Here is an 18,433-nt window from a genome sequence, read left to right on the forward strand (position 1 = left end):
GTTTCTTTTTGTGTTACGTATGCTATTTATTTATTAATTTTATTTTACTTTTCTTTCCAAATTAATGCCATTTCGTGACTGCAAATCACTCCACAAATATAACTGTTTCCATCAATTCACTTACCGCCTTTGAAGACAAACAAATCTACACAATATATTCCAAAAGGAACTAAGCCACATTACTTTCTTAAGAAAATTGGTTCCGATACCGATCACACTGCCATCTGTGTTGTCATCCGTCTTGGGAACCAGTTTCTTGGGTCGTTTTCCACACTACATGTGCAAGGCGCTGTACCAAAACTCTTTCCATGATTCTTTCTTTGCTTGTCGGACTGCTTCTTTTGCTTCATTTCATCTCTGAACATACTCTTTCCATTTCTCCTCTGTCTTATTTTCCATGTACGTCTTCCATGCTTCTTTCTTCCTTTTAACTATTTCTTTAACCAAGTTATTCCACCATTTTGATCTTTTCTTTCGATCTCCTGCAGTTGTTAAGCCACAAACGTCTGTAGCTGTCTTAATCAATACTCTTTTTAGAATATTCCATCTTTGTTCTAATTCTTCTTTATCTTGGTTCTGGATACTAAACTGTCTCTCTCTCTTGTTCAACTCTTCCTTCACTTGCCTTTTAAATTCCTTTTGCTTACATTCTATCCTTAGTTCTCCTATTTTAATTTTTGTGTACTTTACTTTTTGTATTTGTTTAGGTTCCTGAAATCTTGTTTCCATTATTAGTAATTTATGTTTGGTGCTTAGTCCTGCACTTCTGTACACACTAACATCTTTTATTGCATACCTTGTATTTTCTGTGTAAGTGAAATAATCTATTGCACTTCTTGCTCTTCTCCTTTCTGCTACAAATGTTATTTTATGTATTGTTTTATGTGGAAAAAATGTATTTTCCTATAAGTACATTATTGTCTATACAATATTCAATCATTCTCTCTCCATTGCTATTTTTCACTGTTTCTGCTGTATGCTTTCCCATACACTCGTTCCCCTTCTCTGATTCATTTCCAATTCTGACATTACAGTCTCGCAAAGACCTTAACCTTATTCATAGTATCCTGTACGTTGACATAGAAAATATCTTTTTCACATTCATTTGCATTCATGTAGGTGCATAGATCTGAATAAGTGATATGTTCTCCTCCATTTCCATATCTACTCTTAATATTCTTGATGTTATTGGTTCCCAGTTTACTATTTTATTTGTACATTCTTCTTGCTCTTGCTTTCCTATCTACTCCTGAGAATATTAAGGTATATCCCTTTTTCATCAGCATCTCTCCTGTTCCTGTCCTTTTGGTCTCGCTTATGCCTAAGATTGTAATCTTGTATTTTTCGATTTTTTCTATTATCTCACATTCTTTTCCCGTCAGAGAGGTTATATTCCATGTTCCAATAATAATTTTCCTTTTCTTGCCTTGTCATTTCCATTTGATATGTCCAGCATGTACCTTATGTCTTCTCTGAATAAAATGAATTTCAAGCCACATGGGTTATTAGCCCTACGGTGAGTCTAGCCGAATGAAGGGGCTGCCTTCTTATGGCTCTCCGGCCAGTTTGGAGGGTTTACTCCCTCGCAGTGTCACAGCCATTCTGTTGCTCCAACGCCGCCTGTTACTGTCTGGTTATAGACTCTTTTGGACTGATGTCCTCATCGACTCTAGGCCAGTACTGAAGAGGTTGCTGCCCCTCTTCAGGAATTTTTATCGACTTCCCAGTCTAGATCCACAGTGTTTAGCGAAATCAGGGTCACCTCGAGAATGATGTGTTCATCGAACACGCACTGCGGTCTTGGCAAGGGAGAGGTTATATGTTCACTTTACCTTACCCTAGGTTGCCCCTCGACCCCCAGCATTTATCATGGCTACTAAATATATGACGTATCCCTCTCATCCCATCGACCCCAACTCATGCTCCTAAATTATGCACCATATTTTGATAATTTTAGTCAAATTATGGTGCAGTAATATCATAATGCTCCTGTAAGTTTCGTGCACAAAGCTCAAAACTGTAGTCTCTACAACGGTTTCAAAATGTCAAAATGATCAAAATATGAAAGTATGCATGTACTCTGTATTTACTTGAGTACCCCACACCATTAGGAAAAAGAAAGAAAGAAAAAAATGAAATTGTGGCAGATTACGAAAGTGCACGATTTACATGGGTATAGAGCTCCTAACCAAACGTAAATAACATTTATCCTAAATAGGCAAGCAATCCATTACGATGAGAAATGAAGAAATCATTTAAAGAGTGTTTGGATTTAATTATGTCACAATTAACGAGAATTGTACTCAATTCTCCCTTATAATGCTTCAAACAGGCAAAAAATTATTGTATCAATTGAACGTCACATGTGAAACTATGATGTACGGCTATGGTTACCTTCACATGAGGAAGTGACTGATAACCAAAGTGCTACCACATTTCAAAATTATAAGCTTTGTTCAACTATGCTGCATCAATCAATGCAAATGTTTTATCTAAAAATTTCTGATACTTTTCCTATTTTGATTCTTGGATATGTTCTTTTTATTTCTGTTAAAAGTCCATGATTTGAGGAAAATATCCTGAAAAAAACCACTGGCTTATACCACATTAATTCTTTTTAGTATTAAAAACTCTGCTAAACGTTTTCTTCACAAGTTTTCCAAAAAAAATTACAATCGTAAAACCTCAGAAGTATTAAAAGCAATAATTTACAACATTTTCGAAAAAAAGAACAAAAAAAAACTTTTTGACTTTTTTTCGAAGTGGGCTTTTCTGAAAAACCCACATTGGGAAAAATTGCACTGGGGCAACCCAGGTAGTGTTCACATTCTTCATAAACATGAAAAAGAAAACCCACTATATCCAAAATAATGAGCTATAATTGACTAACATTAATTAATTAATTTTTGCTATTCCCTCATCTGGAGGGAAGATATTCTTCACATTTTAGTAACAATGATCATTTTGTTGTCAACAATGTGATGATAATGAGTTGATATAAAAACGTCAATAAGCTGAGATCAACATGCTTTGAATCAGCAGAAATCCATTCCTTAAAACAGGACAGGAAGTAGAATAAAAAATAATGAAAATAGCGTTGAACAATTTACCTGTTTTCACCTGTTTCCTTCAACATGAGTGTCATAGCTTGAAGCAAAGGCTAGTAAATAGAGGGTACGTGCTTCAGCATTTGCACAGTACCATATAAGAACAACGTACAGCCAACTTCTGTGGTGGAGTGGTTAGCACAGCATGCTACAATGCCAGGGTTCCCAGGTTCAAATCCTGGCATGATACCCAGGTATTCTTTGTGACTGTCCCTTCATCAATTTCATCATATCATCACTCATCCTCATCTTTTCAATTAGTCAAAAGTGGCAGCAGATTGAAGTAAAATAAACCATATCACTTAAAATCAATGAATAACATACAAGAAAAAATAATGCAGATTTTGCCTACTGTTACCTTACCTCCAGATTGTACTTACCTGATAACTTAGTGGCTGAGAGTAACACATTTTAATTAAGACTTTGTTTCATTTGCAGTTGAACAACATTGCCAGGTCCCAGATTCAGTAATGTTCTATGCAGTATATTTAAACATTGTCAGAGTTTTGCTAAGAGTTTTTCTTCTTTACAGGTGAAAGTGGATCTGTTGAAAAAGAAGCTGATGGCAATATTGTAGATGAAGAAAGGTAAGTTATTCACATAACACAACTGTGTGATATGTTTATTCTTGTTGAGAGAATGGGAATATTTCATGAATTGATTTAAGACTATTAACATGGAATAAGTTGATCACACTTTTACTATTCTTAAGCTGACAGGCACCTAATAGAAATTACCAGTTTTTAGTTCTATCTTGTAATATTAATGTAAAAGTTCTGAAAGTTGTCAACTTGTAGGCATTGCTACTAGTGGCAACCATTATGCTTCAATAGGGTACATACAGGTGGTGGACATTGAAACTGCAACACCAGTGATTACGGAACACTTCGCTGGATGGCTCGCCTGTGCCACCTGTTGGTCATACACAGCATAGCAGGCATTCGAGCACGTAGGTGTGTGCCTGCCAGTCACATTGGCACAGTAGTAGCTGGACTGGACGACAAATATCCAGTTTTGTGCAGTAGAATGGGGGAAATATCAGAGTTCCAAAGAGGTCAATTGTTGGTACTCATCTCGCCAGTGCATCAATAATGGAGACTGCTAATATTTTTATTTCCTCAAAAATCTGTTCCAATATATCAAACTGTCACGAAAATACGTAGTCCATGTGACCTACAATTTAAAATAATAGTTTAAAAGCACAATGAAGTATTAAGTTTCGGTATATTTGGCAGATAAATGTTCTAAAACAAAAACGCGAATTTTGGGAAACGTAACACTAACAAGTCAAAAAAAGATAATACCAATTTTTGGTGCCATAATATAACTGTATCTGTCACGTGAGATTGATTGATTTTAATTTTTTGGGTGCGTCGCCACTTATGGTCATTATGCACCCTTCAGTATGTACGGGGAAAATTCCATTATCTAAAATCCTTACCGTAAAATTAGAAAAGGGGTATGGAAAATAACTTTCCCAAAATAACTTTCAAGATATCAAACTCTCACGAAGAGGCGTAAGCCATGTGACGTACAATTTGAAACACTGGGGGCACATAGCACAGTGGTTCGAATCCCACTTTAAACCATAGGTCCAGTCCCCATTAGCCTCAATGTGCATAAATTGGACTTAAAACACCAACTCAAACCAAACCAAACAATTTGAAACAGTAGTTTAAAGACACCATGAAGGTATAATTTTAGATATTTGCCAGAAAATGCGCTAAAATGAAAATGTGAATTTTGGGGAAAATAACACCGTATAGTAAAAAATAAAAAATAAGAAAATACACCAATTTGAAAAAAAAAATAACAAAATATCAAGGTTTCTACCAATTAGGCATAAATAAAACATGAATATCAGTTGTAATTTATTGCATTAGTAATTTTCGGCATAATCACCACCGTTATTCTGGCATTTGTCGTAGCATGGCACTAAATTTTGTATGCCCATGGTATATGTGTCTGACAGCAAAGACTGGAATTATCTCTACAGCAGTGTAGCTGTCAAATCCTTGCCCTGCCAGAAACCTCTTCAGTTAAACAAAGAGATGAAAGTCGGTACATTCAAGGCCAGGGCTGTTCAGGGAGTGGTCCAAGATCTCTCACCTGAAGTCATGCAAAGGGCCCTGTGTACTCAGCTGTATGGGGTTGTGCAAATTCGATTGGCCTTCCGTGAATTGTCTGCACCATCGTCTGACCATACTATCACTCACGACGTCCGGTCTGCACAACTCACACGATTGCTCTGTGCCAAATTCTGAGCGTGCAATGTAGGCTACATCGCAGTCAGTGGGAGACTGTATGAGAGCTGCAATCTTTAACCTAGAACTGTCCTAAAACGGCTGCATTGCAACTGTACCAGATTACAGCTACATGCTGCGTATAGACACCATTGGAGCTTTTTTCAGGATGCCCCTCGTATATGAACTTTCAGAGCTTTTAATATTAGAGTGTTCCTGTTTTAATGTGTGGTTAGCTAAATCAGGTACCTATACAATGCAATTCTATAAATTCCTTGCGTTAAATTTCTAATACTTACATACCCTTTTCGTCAGCATTAATGGTGTAACTGCATGTTGTCAGTTTCACAGTACTTCACTTGGATATACTGTACTGAAGCAGAAATCCCATTGATAATGTAAGGAAATATGACACTTTATTTTATTCGATTCAATTGTTTCACTTATATGCAAGAGTTAAGAGGCCATATCATGGGCAGCGGAAAAACAGACCTTCATTCAGAACACTTTTACTCGAAAACTATTTGAGGCATTTGAATGAGCTTTGTGGTGAATTGATCAGAAAGGATGAATCTTAACAGTGATTATTGAATTTTTTTTATCACTTCCATATTTTAATAGATATTAGCTGTCAAATATCTCAGTTTTTGGATCGGCGTATAGAGCCCGATTCTAAGTTACTGTAAAAATTTAACCTTGCAAGCCTTTCTTGCATCCTTCCTGAGTAAACTGATTTTTTTTATTTTTCAAATTGAGAGGCCCATTGTGACAATACGCCATTTCAAACATTGATATGCATTTTCAAACACCTTTGAGAATGGCTTTATTCGAGCCATAGCGGGGCTGGCCATCGGCTGGGCGGGGTTATGTTCAAGTCCTACAAGTTCAGCCGTCTGCCGATAGATGACTCTGACCAGGTTTTACTACTGTGGGCGTGGCTTGGATTACTTCTTTTTCTACCCTTGGCATTGTCTTTTCCCTTGGGGGCAGCTTTCGACCGTGCTCCGACCATTTCGGAAAATCCAAAGTTGATTTCCTTCACCCGGCTGTTTTTTCATTGTGTTTCATTTGTCTTATTTCTATTTTCCAAAAGAATAAATACATTAATACAGAGACTGTCCCAATTGAATCTTACATAAATTATAGCAAAATTAAATTTGTAAGTCAATTACATGCTCAAGTAGGGTAATCGGGACTGGGGCTACAGGATACAGTGGGATCCAGACCACTGTGTAGTTCTACCGGGGATCGAACCTGAGACCCCTTGAATACAAGGCTAGATAATTACTACTAATTTCATCGAGGAAACTCAAGGACTTATTTGGGGAGGGGTCCGGACCCCTCCCCAAGAAAGACTTACCAAGTGAAAAAATTAAATAATGAAAATATATTTGTGTAGCATTTATTACATAATCGATTGTTATAATTTCCTTTGAACTTATTGATTGATTTGTTGTTTCTAAGTCCACTTTTTGCACAGAAAGGCTAATCGGGACTGGACTTACAGCTTAAAGTGAGTTTCGAACCACTACTTGCATCCACCGGGTATCCAACCCGGGATTCCTTGATTACAAGGCAACGACGATGCCACTGCGCCATCGAGGAGGCCCACTCTTTGAACTTATTGGAAGAAAGATTGGAAGTAGGGGGCTCAGAAGGACAGTACCAATTACCAAAGATTTAACAGTTGGGCTGAAAAGTTCGTAGGCTAACATAGTAAAAAATATTTTTTTGACAAAATTCGATTTTATTATTCAATATAGTTGCCTTCGAGGGCGATACAACGATTATAGCGGTCATACAATTTTTCGATGCCATTTTTATAGTACGATTTCTCTTTAGCCTCAAAATAGGCCTCAGTTTCGGCGATTACCTCTTCATCAGTGCTAAATTTCTTTCCAGCGAGCATTCTTTTAAGGTCTGCAAACAGGAAAAAGTCACTGGGGGCCAGATCTGGAGAATATGGTGGATGGGGAAGCAATTTTATTACGGTTGAATATCGCTAAACATTGCTCCGAATCATCAAAACGTTGTTGCTTTTGATCGATTGTGAGCACGCGCGGCACTCATTTTGCACACAGCTTTCGCATGTTCAAATATTCATGCACAATACCTATGTCCAACACGTTCCTTTGATATTTTTAAAGTCTGAGCTATCTCGATCAACTTCACTTTACGATCATTTAAAATTATTTTGTGGACTTTTTTGATGTTTTCGTCGGTAACAGCCTCTTTGGGGCGTCCACTGCGTGCATCGTCTTCGATGCTCATTTCGCCTCGTTTAAATTTAGCAAACCACTTCTCAACGGTTGATTTTCCTGGTGCAGAGTCCGAATAATGTTTATCAAGCCAAGCCTTGGCTTCAACAGTATTTTTTTTCGCCAAAAAGCAATGCTTTATTAACACACGAAATTATTTTTTATCCATTTTTTCACAATAACAAAAGCTGCTTCACTCACAATGCTATATCTCACGAACTAATTATCCGGCAGCTGTGAAATTTATACACGTATCTTTTGAAGGTTAGTACTAAGTAAAAATCACATGGATTTAATTCTAGTAACGCCATCTATGAGCCAGCCTACGAACTTTTCAGCCGAACTGTTATGCTTGCACGCTACTATTTATAACAATATGCATAAAATATTAATCAGGAACTTTACTTTTCGCTACCCGGATCTAACATTCTCTTTTATTCAATAAATATTCAATTCTTCATCAATTTGAAATGAATTTCTTTGCCAGGGCACTTGTTTTTTATGCAAATTATGCCGATCTTAACTACAGGTAAGCTAGATAATGAATACTTGCTGTTATCCGATCTTTTTACCTATTTATGTGATAATAATATAATTTTAACTTAAACATCATATTATTATTATTATTCCTGACACAATTGGTTCGGTGTATTTCTAGATACGTACCTTGGGAGGCCCTACAGAAAGTACAGCGAAAGGAAGTGAGACAGTCGGGTACTCTTTCAAACTCTAAATCTTGTTCTTGTCCCAAGTTATGTAAACGCTCTCTCGTTTTCGTCTCGATCTCTGAATATAATTTCAATTATAGTCACATTAACTTCAACGCACTTTAAAAATACAATTTGTGTCTATACAAAGAACACGCTTGGGCAATACATTCACATTTAGAGAACACTGATCTATTTCATAAAGAGGTAAGACAACTATGCTGAAGGTAGATTTTTAAATTTTAAAAATAATTCACTGCACATTCAATTATACTATATGTAATGTTATGTTATAATAATGGAACCTACATCTTGCAATTTTTTTCATTCTAGTTTCATTAATATTTTACTTTGGATATTAGTGAATACATTAATCGTGATGGAGGGAGAAAACACACCGGAACGACAAGTGACCGGCGACACGTGTCGCTTGAGTATTTCACCAATCGAGCGTAGGCATGTGCGGCCTGTCATGCCGTTACGGTGTGAAACGTTCCTGCTGATTGGCTCGTTCCCAAGCGACATATGTTGCTTGTCGCTTCGGTGTGAGTTCTCCCTAAGAGGGCGAGTGACAATGAATTCAATTACTTTTCATAGCTTGTTCATGACTGAAAGAAGCTACTCGTGTCGCATGTCGCTCGGACTGGGACTTTCTCTCAATATCGTGTATCATGTCGACTCGGTTTGTTGTTCGTGCATGTTTTGCTTTAAACTGTATAGGCTCTTGTTGCTTGATGTGAATGTTCCGTGTCGCTTGGGAACGAGCCAGTCAACAGCAACGTTTCTCAATGTAGCTGCAGACCGAAGTGACAAGCGACACATACCTCTAGAGAACAATCCAATCAACAGCAACGTCTCACACAGCTGTAGAATAACATGTCACACAAGCCTGCGTTCAATTGGTGAAATCCTCAAGCGACACAGATATTTCACACCGTCTAAAGCAAAATATTCACTGTGCATGCGCGAACAACAGGCCAGGGCGACACGATGGACGGTATGAAAAAGAACTCAGTCCTAGGGACACACAAGCAACAGACAACACAAGCTGAATGGTTGATTGCGTTTATTACTGAGAGCCAGTTACCAAGAGACACGTGTCGCTTGTCGCGTGTTGCTTCGATATCAAATATCCCTAAAAGTAAGCAGCTTTTGAAGCACAGTATGAATAGTTAGTAGGTAAACAGCAGTGACAAAACATATGATTGATTGATAGATAGATAGATAGAAAAAATTGCCTATAAATCCGCACCCTAATCATAACTTATTAAACATATCAAAACATATTTTTCATTCATCAATTTTTTACGCTTACAATAACCTCTAATTATTACTAAATCAATTTTTGTATTTTCCATCTAATATCTTATTATATTTAGCTCTTGCCAGTAGGCACTTTATCTTCTTATGTATATATTTTTTTTGGCCTCCATCTCATCAGACTTATCATTCATTAATTTCCTCAATTATCTCATCCAACTCGTTTGTATTTCCACCCTTCTACATAAGAGTTGTAGCTTTCCTGGCGACGTCAATCGACGTTAGCTTCCATCGTATACATTGCTCTCGTCTTCAGGTAGGAGATGTTGCTATGTATGTGCTCGAAACGTTGGAAGATAACGCCGATTTAATGTGGCTGGTACACCTGTTCAAACCCTTCTACATGCTAAATTGAAACAACAATCTTTCGTAATCATTAAACAGGATGGAATAAATAGCGGGGAGGCTTTTGTAATATTAATAATTTGAATTACTTCCCCATTAAAAACTGAGCATCCTCGATGGCGCAGTGGTAGCGTCGTCGCCTTGTAATCAAGGGATCCCAGGTTCCATGCCTGGCTCAGTCCCGATTAGCCTTACTGTGCATAAAGTGGACTTAAAACACGAAATCAATAAATCATCAAGAATTCATTTTAAAATCTTATAATGAATTTCGGGTGAAAGATTCAATATACTAACCTCCATTATTAATTCAATGCCTAGAGAATTATAAAAAATGGGGGGGGGGGTGTATTTATATACACGAACGCTCGGGAGCCAATATAAGTTTACAACCTGCAAATCGGGTTTTCTCTACCGATTCAACCAATTCAATATCTCCAATGTTGTTTGTGTTGCACCTGATTCAAAATCGGTCATAATTTATTTCGGAAATTAGTTTTGGGAGGATAAAGACAGTCGATAGGAGAGCTTGACTGCCGTTCAATTCCCGGAGGAGAGGGTGAGGAAAGTGGCCTCTCCCACTGCATGAGGTGCATCTACGTACAAGGGACTCTACTATATAACTACGTGGGAGCATAGAGACGATTTGCATCGCCTCTATAAATAAGCGAGACTGTGAATATGTAAAGAGCCAACACCACCCACCCACCAATACGCCTTCAAAACACATTGCATAATGCAGGTTGGTGGCTTTACCAATTTCTTTCAAATACAAGTAGTTAATTATAGTAACAAAACAGCTTTTTATATAATTGGATTTTTCAAAATTACAACAAAATAACAAAGCAACCAATTTTGTTGTAATTCTATAAAGAATAAGTTAACATAGACCAGAATCGGTAAACTTCCCGTTCGGACAAATGTCGCAGTTGAAGTAGCAGTCTAAACAGGTAAAAAACTGCTTACTGACACGTAATCTGACTTAAATTTGGCATAAAGCAGTCTATTTTTTTTAGTTTGAAAGACCTTGTGACATTTGTCGAGCCGGGATGAAGTTCTTCATAACTAATGGGATAAAGAAGAAGGAAAATTTAATTCGTAACACTACTAACGGACTTATTACGCCATTCGCATGATGTAATTAATAAACACAATTATTCTAATTACATGATTATTAAAAAGCAAATATTTCTTTGTAAATAATAATTTAAAATGCCTGTTTTTGACCAATCCCTCCCCTGTTGTAGGTTTGTTATCCATGAAATATCAATCTGGATTTTTTGTTTCACAGGTACCTGTCGTAGAGTAATCTTTACGCTGTAAATATCAATTTTTTTAGCTCCCCGATCGGAGACATCTGGGCTCAAAATTTTGAAAAAGAGAATCAAGAAACGATCAAAGAGCTATAACAGTAATTCAGCCGAAATACTCTGATATTACATAACTTCCCTAACAAAAATATCCTAAACTTTGAATTTTGGTCAAAATCAATATGTTGAAAAAATACGCGAAACATACAATGTACTTGAAATGTGCTGAAAACAATGTTTTTTACCCAAGCTATCATTTTTCTTAGATGAGTTATCATAATTACCGCAACTGTCTACAAAGGCTAAAAATGCCACAAATCATAAGTCAAACAGGGCCGCAATTTTTAAACGAAGTCATGTAAAGGAAAATACTACCCTTGCATAGGGGTTACAACAACAAAAATATAGGCTATATAAATAGAAGAAGTTGACCATTTTCTCAATTATTATCTTTTTGGACCACATGGTATTAAATGGCTATATTTTGCTTTAGACCTAATATTAATTAAAATATGCAAGTTTGATTAAATTAGTGCATATATTGTGTATCATTGAAAGTTTTATAAAAATAGATCAAATACATTCACAGAGTTGGTTTTATGCAAGGATAATGTTGGAAAATTTTCTGCTTGAAATCATTCACACTGAGAATCGAACCTGGGTTTACTACGTGGCAGTCCGAGGTCATATTTTCTCTGCTTTTCTCATATATCAGTATTTACTCAGTTCCATATTTTTTAACAATCACATTCAGAACATAAACATCCATGTCTTAATCGGGATTCGAACCCGGACCCTTGCTGTCGTAGCGCGCTGTGCTAACTACCTCGCCCCGGAGGTCAAATAGTAGACTACTGGGACTCCTTATTCGTTGATGAGAAGAAGCTTTCACAATTATGTATGTTACAAACTACATATTGTTGCTGCAGGACTCTATATTATCGTCTGGAATTTTGATACGAAATGGTAAGATCAGCTTTTGGCAATGAAGACCCGAACAGCAAAACCTAGGACATGTCTGAGAAAAGAAATGCCAAGGGTTTTACGACCTGTCAATCACTAACTGCCCGTGTACAGGAGGAGGCGTGTTCTTGAGGGCCTCGCGAAGCGGGCCTGGACAAAACATCTGGTGGTGTAAACGCTGTGCGCGCTCTATCGGCAGAAGGAAGGCGAATTCGGAAAAGGCCTTTCCATGATATACAGTCTTAAGTTGTTTGCTTTACGGAGAAGAGAGAAGTAGCTTTATGCATTAAAAAATGAGTCCGCACTCATGGTTCTTGCAAGCAGAGGGTTCCAAACCTCAGTGGAAATATCAACATATAATACCGAGAATGTATAAGGAGACTGATAAATTACAAATTTTATTTCTTAATCAATCACTCTTCACTCTTATCTCATTTAGTCCTAACTTTAAAAATAATCAAGTATTTTATTTTAAACTTACTGCGTATGACAAAATTCTGTAATCGTTCCCTAGCTTGTGAATTGTAATAATTTTCCAAAAGTAAAGGTAAAGTGCTCCCCTGTGCATAGCACTACACCATGAAGGCATATAGGGGGTGTGGGGGTAACGCCCCACACTTTCTTGATCCGGTCGTGAGTGGGGGTGATGTGATCAGCATCACGCCCCTGACCAAAAATTCAATTTCCCAAGTTGTGCCCTCTACTTTTAAGTTGTTTCATTTCCCTCATTACCTCTGTATGTCGATAAATCTGGTATAGCTCATTATTGTATCTTATACATTTCATATACATGCCCATAGATCCTGGAGCGGATGATTTTGGATCAAATCCGCATTCAAACTAAGATGTTTATATGATGCAACATTAGTGGGTACTTTACGTAGTTATTTCCATCTACTATTTAGTTTTAGCTGCATTTACTGAGTGTCCCATTTTTTGTGCTGCAGTGAGACATTTTGTTGCTGTCCAAAGAAATGTTCCCCGTGTTGTAGCTACTATTGCTACGTGATCTGCATCTGCATACTCAATACCCTGTTGGCATAGTGGTAACATGGTCACCTTGTAATTAAGGCACATTGCACAGTGGTTTGGATTCCACTTTAAACTTTAGGTCCAGTCCTGATTAGCCTATCAGTGCAAAAGTGAACTTAAAACCCACATTGAACAAAGCATACTCAATAAGTTGAATAGATTTATTTATTGTGGTTCCTTTAGTTTCTATACCTGACTCGCTAACTGCCTTTTTTCATTGACGCATCTGGTGGTCTTTCACCTATCTGTTATCCGGGGATTCACCTGGTGGCATACAGCTCTGTTTCTGGAAGTGTTGCCCAGTGCTTAAATGAAGGAAGTGGACATTTCAAGTTAAATGATCCCAAGAACAAGAAGAGAATGCGGAAGCATGGAACTCTTTCTATGCATCACAATAAATTATCACTCAAAGTACAACGCATTCAGATTAGCCTGAGCTTTGGCATGTGCAAAGCAGGGAATGTTTGTCGTCTTCAGAAGACATCACGTTACTCATAGGAGCAGTGTTGCAATTCGCGGAAGTTACAATTCTACTAGACATGAAACTGGCAAAGACTATACGCTATTGTCTCATTAAAAAAAGTACTTACGAATCTAAAGTAGCATGCTGTCCTTCATGATAGTGAAATTTATCAATTGTACTACGAATAACACAGTTGTCAAATTCGTCAACATCACTTTAAATTACTTTTTTCTGCATGGTTTGTTTGGCGTTACTAATCCCTTCCCAGTTACTTTGTAGTGATCATTTTCATTTCAAAGTACTTAGTGAAATATCAGTAGCTGCGGAAACACGCTTTTGCACTTGTTTCACATTCAGCTTCTTTCTTCATAAACTTATTCATGTTAAGATAATTTCTCCTCTCTGACTGTGAATCACTTTGCTTTGTCCAATATTCTTTCCAGTTTTCACCTCAGCTTCCATTGAATAAAAGACACTTTGCAACCCAGGCCAAGAATCACCTTCCCTGTGGTAACATGATCTGCCCCCAACCCCCCCCCCCCCTCCTCAGAGAGGAAGGATGCCTCTTTCTCCAAGAGGGCTTAATCAGTGGGTGTTTCACCGACAAAAAGAATCCTCTGTCATTCTTTTCCTTGACTTATCACCGTCTCAACTGTCGCTTTGGGAGGGGGGACAACAACTTAAATGCAGTAAGTACCGAACACCCCTACCAATAAGCTCTGAAGTCATATTATGGATATAGGTAATTGTTAAGGTGGTTAGCAACTCTGATCTCAGTAGAACTCTCACATCGTCGTGCTGACTGCAGGCTTCTGTGCAGCTGAAGCTAAACCGAATGGCCTGTAAATGGTGAATATCCCTCCCCCTCTTGACCTTTTAAATTAGGAGATCATCCTGGAAATGGTATCTAAAAATTAAGAATAAACCTAGTGGCCAACAGCTGAAAAGAGATCATCTGCTGCCACAAGATGTTGAGTTTGGTTTGAGTTGGTGTTTTAAGTCCACTTTGTGCACAGTAAGGCTAATCGGGACTGGACCTACAGTTTTAAGTGGAATCCGAACCACCATGTGCTTCCACTGGGTATCGAACCCGGGACCCCTTGAATTACAAGGCGACAGCATTACCACTGCACCATCGGAGAGGCTCACACACACACAAGATGTTGATAATCTGCCACTAACCAGCTCAGTGGCCAAGTGTATTTTCACCAAAGTTTCAGGGTTCATGTCCCGACCTGGGCATTGGTATTATTTGTGACTGTTTTCATCAATTTAATAATAATCACTCATTCTCATCATCACAATTAACCAAAAGTGGCAAGAAAGCAACTTTAAATAACAAAAACAGAAATACAGATAACCTGCCTTCATCATCATCATCCTTTGCCGTTTCCTGCCTCTGGCTGGTTCAGCATAGAAGTCAAGCCCCTCCATTTTTTCCTGGTCGTCCACCACTCCTCTCCTTCCATGGTATTCCAATCTTGTCCTCTTCTCCTAACACTCTCCACTATCTGCTTTTTCCATTGGTTTCCCCTTTGGCCTTACTCCCACTCTTTGTGCATTGTAAGTTCTTACTGGTAGTCTTTCTGCATCCATCCTCTTCATGTGTCCAAACCATCTCATTTGTGCCTGATCTATTCTGTCCTGAAGCTTCACCAGCCAATATACTTCTTAAAAATGTCATTGTCCAAGTCTCTGCTCCATACATAATTATTGGCACATTGTGTTATATATTACATTCTTGCATTTCATAGGTACATCCCTGTTCCTTATTAATCTTCGAATGCTTTGATATAGTCCACCACCCATTTGTCCTCTTCTGTTTACCTCCTTATCTATTCTTCCACTTCTCTCAATTATACTTCCTAAATATTTGAAGCTCTCCACTACCCTCAACTCTTTCATGTTGTCACGTGCCAGTTCCGATGACACAATGAAAAAATGCAAGGAAGAAATGTTTCCCGAAAGTGACGATAGATGTCAGCACACCACATAAAGAAGAAAAAGAGCGGAAAAGAGCGATTATATATATTATAGTAAATGTAAAATATATAAAGGAAGAGTATATAAATTATAGAAGGAGTGAATAAAATGTTGTATATAGCCAATTAAGATAATTAACAATATGCTCATATATGAAACAATTTAGGAAAGTTAATAAGTGAGTAAATGAATTCAGAAATCTATCTCCTTTTAAATCCTAGTGATCAAAATTTTATTTAATACCTCTGACGAGGAGAACATCGTCAGCTTTTATATTTGTCTGTCCCTCGGTGGCACTGTGTCCAAATTAGATGCCCCGAAGCACTTACGGTTATGCGGGCCATAGGCAGCGCTTGCTTTTAGCGATCCTGGGCTATTTTCCTTTGGTCGTTACATAGGAGGTGGCTCTACTGTCAGTTTAGTTGACCCTACTCTTTCTATAAGTATGGCTTGTATTGTTTGTATAAGGCCAAAGAAGCGGGGAAAACGAGATAGAGAAGAAGAAGAAGCCTTTTCACTAATCAACGATAAAAAAGAAGAAGAAGCCTTTTCCCAAATCAAAGATAGAAAAGAAGAAGAAGCCTTTTCCCAAATCAAAGATAGAAAAGAAGAACAAGCCTTTTCCCAAAATAGGAGGAAAATAAGAAGAAGCCTTTTCCCCAAAATTGTAAAAAGAAAAGAAGAAGATTTCCTTCCAATTATACATATATTTATAAGAAGAATATAACCGACATAAATTTGGAATCAGCATATATATATATATATATATATATATATATATATATATACAATGTATATAAAAGCTTCGCTATATATTTTCTCTGTATTGTGTACAGTTTTCAGAATATAGATCCGCATTTAACTATATCCTCTTGGCTATAAAACGCTTTCTTATTTGGAATTCTCGAATAAAGAACCTATCCCCTGAGATTAAGATATTTCTGTAGCCGTGGTAAATAACATTTAAGTACGTACCCCCAGGGTCGTATCAGTGTCCACCTTTGTTCTTGGTGCATTTCTGGCTCTTGTTTCTTGTTGTTAGCACCTCACTCATTTCTGCACTGAATTTCATTCCTGCTCTACTGATTTCCTCATTTCAACTTTCAAGCTGTCTCTGTACTTCTTCTAAATTACTAAATTATCAACGAACAACAGCGCCTTCATCTCTTCCTCTCCTATCTTCTTCCCCACCTCTTCGTTAATTCCTAACATCCCAGCTCAATATCGTGTATAATCTTGCACAAACTTGTTCTAACTTGCCCAGACCTGCAGTTGGATTTTGTTGAGAAAGACATTTTGCAACAGGAAGCGGCAAGACGGCGACCTTGGGGAAAGGTGAGTAGGTGAAGCAAAAGTGACAAAATTAGCAGGAGAGTCTTTTTGTGGATGATCGCTAACAGGTGAAGACGAAGAGAGACATGTGCTGCACGATATCGAACAGGTGAGTTATCATTATTCCTCTACCTGCCATTCTCAGTCAGAAGGGTTGGGATAAAACAACTGTTATGTCATTTATTTAAGTTAGATTAGTTACCTTGTGTCTGGCCTCTGTTGCGGCAAGCAAGTGGTGTAATTTATGGGATGAGCTACTCTCCCATTGGTTCGATCCCTCGTTCTACAGGGTAGAATGCTACGTGGTGGAGATGCGGGACAACGATCCCTGGAAGTTAGAAATTGCATCCATTGTAATTATGCCATTACTTACACTGAACCACTTAACACATTCGGGTCTGGCCTCATAATACAACATTGTTACCTCTGGTCTGCGGTTTTTGGTTGTTTTTAAAAAAATCATAGAAAAAATATTTTTAATTTGTTTTTATTTACCACATATTTCTTAAATGTACAAAACTTCCTCTTTTCAATGAACAAAAAATTTGTTTAATTTTCCTTTCATTTTCAGACGTTTTTTAGTATTTTTTTCAGCAATGTTTGTGAAGAAGAAAAAGTACAACATTGTAACAAATGTTAATATAGAGATATTTTAAGTTCATAATCTGGAAATTTCAATAATTAACTACATAAACTATCAATACATCTTTTGAATCTTGCATAAGAATACTTCTTATGTACACATAACAAAAAATAGTTACAAATTACAAGTAATTATCTTTTGTATGAAAAGTGGCTGCAGGACAGGACCAGACGATGTATCAGTTGGTTCTTCATCATCTGTAAAAATTAAACAAATAAATAAATAAAATAAATTTTAATTTTACATACACTATACAAAATAATAAATGGAAAAACTAAAAATACATCAGTGCATGTAGGAGAATCAAGCAAGAGGCAAGATGAATAGACCCAAAAAAAATTAACTCTTCTCACTTCATTCATAAAATACTAGAGTTTGCAACACTGTTTATATTGTCGACAATAATTATTACGAATATAACCTACCTTCCAAATCTTCAAATTCATCTGCATCATCAAAATCGCCACTCACTTCAAACTCTGAGGCGGAATCCTCTATGCAGTCTGGATCTAAGGACGCCATTCTAAACAATACACAGTACATCAACCCGACAACAAACAGTCACAGGTGCGAGATAAAAATAGCACATGAGTCACCTAGTGGTCGGAATTTCAACAGAGGGCTTGAATGAACACGCGCATGTGACGAAGTACGAGCATAGCCCGTCGTTCAATCGGCAAAGCGAGTGCATACCGCAGGACGGTCTATGCCCGTCGTTCGTCCACATTGA

At 37.5% G+C, this 18,433-nt stretch overlaps 1 protein-coding gene across 1 annotated transcript in view; it reads left to right on the forward strand.

Annotated features, from left to right (window-relative positions):
- LOC145984890 (sodium/hydrogen exchanger 9B2-like) overlaps nucleotides 1-18,433 on the forward strand; it is a 96,907-nt gene that overhangs the window by 25,303 nt on the left and 53,171 nt on the right. Inside the window, exon 3 of the mRNA XM_083118264.1 lies at nucleotides 3,640-3,694. Coding sequence (XP_082974390.1) covers nucleotides 3,640-3,694 — 55 coding nt within the window. The remainder of the gene's footprint in view (nucleotides 1-3,639; nucleotides 3,695-18,433) is intronic.

Source organism: Lepisma saccharinum, chromosome 3 (assembly GCF_977018435.1).
Source record: "Lepisma saccharinum chromosome 3, izLepSacc3.1, whole genome shotgun sequence".
In the NCBI taxonomy this organism is placed as follows: domain Eukaryota; kingdom Metazoa; phylum Arthropoda; class Insecta; order Zygentoma; family Lepismatidae; genus Lepisma; species Lepisma saccharinum.